General features: G+C 41.5%; 1 protein-coding gene across 12 annotated transcripts in view; it reads left to right on the forward strand.

Annotated features, from left to right (window-relative positions):
- The window catches only part of pphln1 (periphilin 1), a 122,558-nt gene that overhangs the window by 36,594 nt on the left and 76,561 nt on the right, over window positions 1-9,403 (forward strand). For 5 of the 12 annotated variants that reach the window (XM_058077686.2, XM_078799073.1, XM_078799082.1 and 2 more), the window contains exons 2-10: window positions 319-347; window positions 476-546; window positions 638-850; window positions 926-987; window positions 1,107-1,223; window positions 4,748-4,926; window positions 5,168-5,251; window positions 6,272-6,327; window positions 8,627-8,767. In XM_058077686.2, coding sequence (XP_057933669.2) covers window position 347; window positions 476-546; window positions 638-850; window positions 926-987; window positions 1,107-1,223; window positions 4,748-4,926; window positions 5,168-5,251; window positions 6,272-6,327; window positions 8,627-8,767 — 924 coding nt within the window. In that variant the 5' untranslated portion in view covers window positions 319-346. The remainder of the gene's footprint in view (window positions 1-318; window positions 348-475; window positions 547-637; window positions 851-925; window positions 988-1,106; window positions 1,224-4,747; window positions 4,927-5,167; window positions 5,252-6,271; window positions 6,328-8,626; window positions 8,768-9,403) is intronic. The other 7 variants (XM_058077693.2, XM_058077695.2, XM_058077694.2 and 4 more) reach the window with 5 other exon arrangements.

Genomic DNA, 9,403 nt, shown 5'->3' on the forward strand with positions numbered 1-9,403 from the left:
GGCTAACGTTAGCTAGCAACGGTAGTGTCAGAGTGCCTTTGTAGTACACGTACATCAGACGAGTAAACATTGCTCGTTATTTTAATGATTTGCTTTGTGCATATTTTCATTCTGCCGATAATATCATCGGTTTAAATGGGTATAACAATTATTCGATTGATTAGGCTGCAGAAACTAACTAGTTAACTTGAGGTGTCACGGGTAAACAGTGCTTTTTTACCGGTTACCATGCTGTTTGTACACATAAAGTTGTATTTCCTTGTCATGCATTGGAATATACATGTATGGTACTAACGTTGCCTTTCAAACTCTTTCCAGATTGTTGAGAAACCCTGGAATTATAATAAGTAAGTTAATGCTGTTGTGCATGCTCTTTTCTATGATACTGATGCTGGAAAAAAATGCAAAAGTTGTTTTCAAGTGTCATTCTTTGCAGAGTCCTTTGTCTGAATATTTTTTATTTACCCTTTTGCAGTGACATACAGGAGAGACAGGGGTGTACGAGAATTGTATGAAGAACGCTTCTTATCAGACAGGCCGGTGAGAGTATGTCTCCTATTATCTATTACATTTTGTCATAGGAAAACTAATGGATTGAGACATGAGTTGTTAACATTCACCCATTCTGTCCACTTAGGGCCCATACTCTCGAGCAGGAGGGGATAGGCGAGGCCACTTTGGCAGACCCGAAGAGGACTATAACCGCGGTGGTTATGAATACGAAGGGGGTCCTCGTTTTTTCCCAAATGGAGGTGGCCCGAGGAATTACCATGGAGAAGATCAGCGGGGCTACCATGGGGATGGTGGTCATTTCCCTTCAGAACGCAGAGGAGGTCCCCCATCAAGAAGGGTAAGAGCATGGATATCATACTTGTTTTATACGGTGCATATCTGGAGTAAAATTTATTTTGTTGTGCTTTTGCAGGAGGATTATTCTTACAGAGGACCCAGGGAGGATCCACATACAGGACGGCCTATGGAATATAGGTAAATGCTAGCATGCAAACAAAGTAGCAAGGAGCATGCGTGATGTCTTGTCATGCACAAGTATCGAAACATACTATTGGCTAAAAATGTTATATTTATTGTTCTTATCTTTTCTTTAGCAACCGTGCACCACCACCTCACAATGTGCGAAACCAGGGCATGTACCCAGCACCCCGATCACTACCAGAGAGCGGAGCAGACACGCTAGTACAAGCCATCCTAAACCTGGAACGAGGGTATGAATACAAAACAACAGAGATACAGTCACACATTTAAACAGAAGCAATGTGATTTAGAATAGTTTCTTTGCATCAGGGGTACCTAACCACTGGGAAACCTTCAGGCACAATGATTTTAAAAAATCAAAAATGCACGTTTTGGATATATGGGCCATTATTTTTGTTTAAAAATAATATACAGATGGAAATCCCACAGTTGTTGTATGTTTATGTTTCATTGTGTTTTGGCAAGCAGCGACCTGTCCCACTTGTGATGGATGGTCCTTGTGCGTATGCTAACTATGGAGTTAAAACCATGCCAAAACCTCAAACAACATACTCACTCCAATGATTCACAAACAAACACAGTGTGTTGTACAAATAGAAGACGCCATTCATAAACTGATTTGTTTAGCAAATAAACTTACCTGTCAAATAAATACATCCAGTTTCAGAAACAAAGCATGTTTTACACATACAACGAAACATAATTCTTCTATTACAAAAAATACCCTTCAAGTACAAAATATTGGCATATTTGAACTTCTAGGATCAATAGGACTGCAAGTGCAATATTTGTTAGGTAGCCAAGGTACTGCTTTCCAACAGCGGTAACACAAACAAGGAGAAATAACCAATTTATTTTACATGCAGTATGACTTAGATTGCTCTCTCTAGGGCTGTCAATCGATTAAATTATTTTATCACATTTTGTCATAATTAATCATAAGTAGAGCTTTTATGTATTTATATTCCTACAATTCAACCACATGGATCTGTTTAGTATGTTTTTCATTCCGGATGGCAAATATGAAGCTTACGCCGTTTAAAAAGGTAATCAACTTCATATAGTATTTATATCTAAACTCCTTTTAAAGGGTATTTATGGGGACAAGATGCAAACGGATACAGTGCATCCGGAAAGTATTCACAGCGCTTCACTTTTTCTACATTTTGTTATGTTACAGCCTCATTCCAAACTGAATTAAATTACCTGAAATTACCTGAATCTCTTACCTCAAAATTCTACACAAAATACTCCATTATGACAATGTGAAAAAAGTTTTTTTTCACATGTTTTGAATTTATTAAAAATAGAAAACAAAAAAATCACATTTACATAAGTATTCACAGCCTTTGCCATGAAGCTCAAAATTGAGCTCAGGTGCATCTTTTTTCCCCTGATCATCCTTGAGATCTTTCTACAGCTTAATTGGAGTCCACCTGCAGTAAATTCAGTTGATTGGACATGATTTGGAAATATAATAACTGTCTATATAAGGTCCCACAGTTGACTGTGCATGTCAGAGCACAAACACCAAGCATGAAGTCAAAAGAACTGTCTGTAGACCTGCGAGACAGGATTGTCTTGAGGCACAAATCTGGGGAAGGATACAGAAACATTTCTGCTGCTTTGAAGGTCCCAATGAGCACAGTGGCCTCCATTATTCGTAAATTGAAGATGTTTGGAACCACCAGGACTCTTCCTAAAGCTGGCCGGCCTTCTAAACTGAGCGATCGGGGAAGAAGGGCCTTAGTCAGGGAGGTGACCAAGGCCCCGATGGTCACTCTGTCAGAGCTCCAGCGTTCCTCTGTGGAGAGAGGAGAGCCTTCCAGAAGGACAACCATCTCTGCAGCAATCCACCAATCAGGCCTGTATGGTAGAGTGGCCAGACGAAAGCCATCAGACCAGAGAATTTTGTTTCTCATGGTCTGAGAGTCATTCAGGTGCTTTTTGGCAAATTCCAGACGGGCTGCCATGTTCCTTTTACTAAGGAGTGGCTTTCATCTGGCCACTCTACCATACAGGCCTGATTGGTGGATTGCTGCAGAGATGGTTGTCCTTCTGGAAGGCTCTCCTCTCTCCACAGAGGAACGCTGAAGCTCTGACAGAATGACCATTGGGGCCTTGGTCACCTCCCTGACTAAGGCCCTTCTTCCCCGATCGCTCAGTTTAGAAGGCCGGCCAGCTCTAGGAAGAGTCCTGGTGGTTCCAAATGTCTTCCATTTACGAATAATGGAGGCCACTGTGCTCATTGGGACCTTCAAAGCAGCAGAAATGTTTCTGTATCCTTCCCCAGATTTGTGCCTCAAGACAATCCTGTCTCGCAGGTCTACAGACAGTTCTTTTGACTTCATGCTTGGTGTTTGCTCTGACATGCACAGTCAACTGTGGGACCTTTATATAGACAGTTATTATATTTCCAAATCATGTCCAATCAACTGAATTTACTGCAGGTGGACTCCAATTAAGCTGTAGAAAGATCTCAAGGATGATCAGTGGAAAAAAGATGCACCTGAGCTCAATTTTGAGCTTCATGGCAAAGGCTGTGAATACTTATGTAAATGTGATTTTTTTGTTTTCTATTTTTAATAAATTCAAAAAAGTAAAAAAAAAAACTTTTTCACATTGTCATAATGGAGTATTTTGTGTAGAATTTTGAGGTAAGAGATTAATTTAATTCAGTTTGGAATGAGGCTGTAACATGACAAAATGTAGAAAAAGTGAAGCGCTGTGAATACTTTGCGGATGCACTGTACAATACTGCACGCCATCTGCCATCATTTCAAAGTATCTGTATCTTACAAACGGTAAAACGCTGAAGAAGTCAGTATTTTACAGAACAGGACTGTGTAGTCGGGCTGTACTTCACTTCCATATACTCTCTTACAGAGACATACATACACTCACACAGCAGTATAAGCACAATTGCTAATAAATGGTGATAATAATAATAATGACACTAATAAATTCCCTCGCCAGCCTTTACTGCCATCTGAGTGATGTGTGTGCGCTCACTTCCTTCCACCTTGTCACATTAACACAAGCCCCCAAACAGCTGTCCTCTGCTGTGCCTGCAGGAAACTAGCAGCTTTTTGACCCAAAGTTTAGCTCACAGTTGAGACGACTCGCATCAAAAAACACTCGTCAGTAGGATCACCCGTATGCCAAGGTACCGCTGTGTAAATGACAAAAAATAAAAATAACCTGCAATGCTACAGTACCTTCTCCCTTCTCTCTGGCGACCGTAGATACAAATAACTGATGCTAAAATCACCATTTAAAGGTGAAGGACGCACTATTAGTAAAAAAAAAAATGCATATGTAAGCAAATTGTACTTATTCTTAGACTAAGTGGGGGAAAATGGCTAAATAATCTAAGTGAACAAAAATAGTAAGGCAGAAGAAGCACTGTTATTTTAAATGTACTATAAATTACATGGGCCGCTAGGTGTCAGTGTTGGGTTAGACAGGTCACTCAAGGACTGATGGGCTGTCACACTGCTTGCAGTTGTATTTACATCTTACATGGCTTATTTACACTTATTCTGTCTACTATATTGGGTAACAGGAGTGTAAATCCATTTAAAGCTGCAAGGAAGTATGCTGGAAGTATGCAGTCATGACTGCATGCTAGTCTACTCTACATGCTAGATGGCAGTATTGTACCTTGTTTATCAAAATGCTGCCTCATGATTTACATATCGGCTCAAAGCCATATATATTTTTTTTTCAATGATTCCTCCTTCTGCCCTCTCAGGGACGACAGAGACCACTTCAGGAGGAAGGCAACTTCCTTCCCGCCTCCCAGGGAGCGCTCTCCTGCACGCCGAGACTCGAATCGTTCCCCCCACAGCCGCTCAGGCTCCAGTGTCAGCAGCAGGAGCTACTCGCCCGATCGGACCAAAAACCTACCCTTCCCCTCACAGCAAGGCAAGAGTATGTCAGAATGCTGACACAACCTATTCTCGGATGTGCTGCTGAGCCCTTTCCTTTAATCAGGTTTGGGCAAAACTGTAATTAGTCTGATAATTAGATGCAATTTGTGGATGTAGTCAAAACACATTAACACGGCATTCTTGTATGCAAACTCATGCACAGGTTTGAAACACTAACACAGTAACCTTTATAAATATGAAATCTTATTTCTGAATTCTGTTCTGGCTGACTGGCTTTTCAGGTGTGGATGGTCCAGAGGGGAACACTGGTCTTACTGATCACCTTTGGGGGGCGCTCTTTCCTCACAGTGGACATGATTCTACGGGTCTGTACTTGAGTCTTGAAAACATGCATGGATCTGGGTGACCGGAGAATGAAAACTTATTTAATGTTTAAAAAAAGAGCACTTTTGTCAAGAAAAGCACATTTTTGTTAGAGAAATAGCACTTTCTGCAGCAATATTGAAACAATGCAGATTCTGTCACCCAGGTCTTTTAAGAAAAGGTTATCAGACAAAATCCTTCTTTTTAGAGGTGACTGGTATCTATTCACTTCCTGTCTGTGGAGATACTTTAGCACTTGAGCTAGTTTTTCCACTTTAGATAAATAAGAAATTCACAAATATGTGCTATGTCATGTCCAGTCCCAGTATGCCATTGTGTATGTTATTTCAATGCTGCTAGACTATTGACATAATTCAAGTACTGGAGTATCTCCTCATTTCCGTGTGTAGTAGTCTTTGTAGAATAACACCCCCCCCCCCCCCCCGACTTCTTTTTTCCAAAACTGACTGATTTTCTCTGGTCTAGTGATGGCTCTAAAGCAAACAGCAAAACTATTTCTATTTCTGTGCATCATCGCGATCTAACACACCCTTAATAAAAAAAAAAAATGGGATAATAAGGGAGGTGAGACTACATGCACAGAATTTGTTTCCTGAGGTCACAGTCGTTAAACTTAACCTGTAAGGTAACCTGAGAGTGACTGAGAGCCTTCTCTAATGCATCCAGCAGCCACTTTTTTGTTGTCAGGATCCATAAACATGCCACCAGGTTGTGTGTGGCGAGTCAGAGGGGACAGATTGGATATCTGATGGTTATTCCTGAAGGGAAACGGGAGTTATTTGGCCGTTACTGAAAGTCTTCAGTGTTGCAGACTAGAATAAATGTCATCAAAAGTGGAAGTGTGTTGATTTGATGCTTGTTCCCTAAAGGTGTTACCTGTCCTGACCCTTGCATATTGTCTTTTCCATCATCCGGCCTCTCATCTTCTCAATGTGTCTCTTTTTAATGTTGTTCATTTCTCAAGAGTTTACAAGAGCGTGTACTTTTTATTTCCCCTTTAGAAAAAATCCCGGGTCTGTCAGGAGAAGGCTCCCCGCAGAGTGCAACATCAAATAAGGTAAGGTTGCATTGCTGTCTTAACAAACTGCATCTGGACCTTCTTAAATTCTGTCTTGCTAATAAGTGTTTAGTCCCCTTGAAGTAGGTTAATGGCTTTCAAAGTGGCCCTCATGCAGAGCATAAAGGCCACGAGGCCAGGGCTTTGTTTACCTGCCATGTAAGCAGACTTCAGTCACAGGGACTGGTAATGACGGCTCGGAAGGAGGAGAAGTCCAACTTGTATTCTTTTCTTTTCTTAAAACCTTCTACTGTTCTTTTACAACGCCGTGTATTGACTAAAGCAGCTTTGTAAATAATCGTTTTTACCGATATCGCCCATCCCCATCATTGCAGCAGGAGGTTAAATAGAATCAGATGTGACTGGCTCGGCCACCCAGAAGTGAAGAGGCTAAACACATTAGCCAGACTCATAATTTTATCATAGGATCTTGGCCACAAACCTAAGAGAGGCTCCCAAAGGAACGTAACTTGGACTGCTTCCTCTCTCATGGAGGGGTCTGACTGGATGGGTTGGCTTGTTCCTGAAAGCCGTAACTCTCCTATGAGAAATTAGAGGATGCAACAGGGATGCCTGGAACCACCCCCCTCCAAAGGGTGTGTTCCCACCAGGTAAATTGTACTGTGCTTGGGCCCACTTCGTACCTTAATTCTAGCTAGTGTGTATGTAATGGGACACAACGCCATTGATTCAAAATAGTCCACCAAATGCTTGGTTTGAGCACAGCTCAGCAGGGGGAGAGGGCCTAAGTGCCGCACGATGCGAATGGCCTGGTGTGACTCCGCCCTCCCTCGCAGTGTTTGATCTAGGCTGTGGCGCATTGTTACTCTCTGCTCTGGGGGCACAAACTCATAACCTTTTTGCCTAGATGAAAGGCCTGTGCTGTGCCCCCAGTAAAGCGTACACTAATGGGACCCCCCCCTCCCCCAGCCGCAGAGGTAACACACATGCAAGCAGGATTTCTGGAAGAAATGGTGAAGAAATTGGTGAAAAGTCACAAATGTTTTGGTGATGTGTACAACAAAAGAAATGACCAATTATTGGTATAATACAATTGGTCAGTAATTTAATTCAGAGAACTTATTATAATATGTATAGCTGTCCTAAAGCAACTTGGAACCGCATAGCTTCTAAACATGGAGACCAGGGGTTCCCAAACTTTACCAACTCAGGGCCCACTTGAAAATCTAAAAAAATGTATGCGGCCCACTTTTGTCCTATAAACAGTACATCGATGAAATGCTGCGTTCTCAGAGCACTTAATTTAATAATAATCATAATATTTTTATTCAGATTCATGATTGAAATGAAAGCAGGGGGATAAAGGAAGCCCAAATTTTTAATCTGGTGTACACACAAGACAGAATTAATTCTCATACTTTTCATAACTGCATTCAAGACTGGCATGATGACCAGAGAGCTACGTTCCAGTCATAAACTGTATAAGGTTCCTAAAATATTGTGACAGGTCAATAACACTCAATAAGTTATTAATTAGGTCTATAAATATTTTCTTTTTAAGTCGTGCAATGAATATTTTACATTAAAAATCTTTAAAAAAAAAAATTTGCAAAAATGAATCATATTTTTAATGACCTCTCATGGCCTACCTGCAGTACCACCACACTTTGGGAATCACTGATGTACATCAAAGTTTTTCCTTGTTTGAAATTGGCATGTTGGGTGGCGCCCAGTCAGTTGAATAAAAGTATTCAGACATTTTTCCACTCTGGACAACAAGGCTATGGAATTGCACATCACACGCGCTCGGCTTCTTCGGCAAAGCCTCGGGAAGAAAACTGGAATGGATCCTTGACCCTTTGTAATGGGGAATTAATATGATTCTCTTCCATTCATGTAGTGTATGAGTAGACTTTAGTCATGGCTCGCTGGCTGTGTTCCCTAGGCTTGCAATTTCTCATGTTGTCATGAAGCCCTTTATTCCAATTGCACCTTCTCTCGGTTTGCATCACAGGCTTCTCGCCCACCGATTACATTCAAAATGGCTGTATTGTATATGTTGTAGACCAGGAAACCACAGGTTTGGGCAGGGCATCATCACAACTGGCACATGAAGAAACAAACTATGTTAACAAGCTGGGAAGCTGAACTTTGCAGACCAGTGAAGATAATGAGTAGACCACAAAGCAAAACTATAACCGCAGCGATTATAAATATGGTTTCCTCACTTCCAGGTGTGCAAGATCCCATATGTGTTATTTGCAGCCAGTTCATTGTGGATTCAGGTTTGAAAATAAATTCCCACAAGGGCATTGAAGATGTTTTGCTTCCTCTTTAGGACGAGACTCATCCGCCTGAAGGAGAAAAAGACGAGCCGTTGACGACGCTCGTCACAGAGGACAGTCAGAAGACCACCACAGACGCCTTTAAACAGCGTAGAGCGCTAGCAATCGCAGCTAAAGCCCAGGAGATTGAAAAGGTACATCTTTTTTTTTTTTTTGAATCTACTACAACTTTTAGTGGAAAATTTAGTGTTGGTATCTTTTGAAATGTGTATGATCTTGAAGTATAAATATATAAACGTTTTAATGGGGGTGCAATACCCAGGCAACCAAACTTATATGCCCTCAAAAAACCCCCCAAAGGAACCACTTTTACCGCTCACAAAAAAAGTATTTAAACATTTAAAGTTAACAAATGATCTAATTTCCCTGGCTTTTCCCATTTAACTCTTCTAAATGGCTAATAAGACTCCCTGACTGGAATGATTGTTCATTCTGCCGAACAATAACGTGATACTCCACATGGTTCAAACTGTTCCCCGTGGTGTTTCTGGAAGCATTTGGCCCATGCCTCTGGTACATGCATGTATATAAAAAAAAAAAGTTGCAGTACAAATACAGTTGACCAGGGCACAGCTCTGTGCGTACAATAAACCCGAGAGGTCAAGAGAGTTAAAACCACCCTGGGGCTGGAGGTCCTATAGCTCCACTGGCTTATCTAATGAGGGTCGTTCCTGCAGCCGCGAGCGCTACCGCTGCTTTACTGGGACCATTAAACCTACACCAGCGTACACTGCACTCTTGCATCGAGCCCCGCTGCAAGAGCCTACAGG

This window comes from Doryrhamphus excisus, linkage group LG2, assembly GCF_037039965.1.
Source record: "Doryrhamphus excisus strain RoL-2023G ecotype Guam linkage group LG2, RoL_Dexc_Guam_v1.1, whole genome shotgun sequence".
NCBI classification, from domain to species: Eukaryota; Metazoa; Chordata; class Actinopteri; order Syngnathiformes; family Syngnathidae; genus Doryrhamphus; species Doryrhamphus excisus.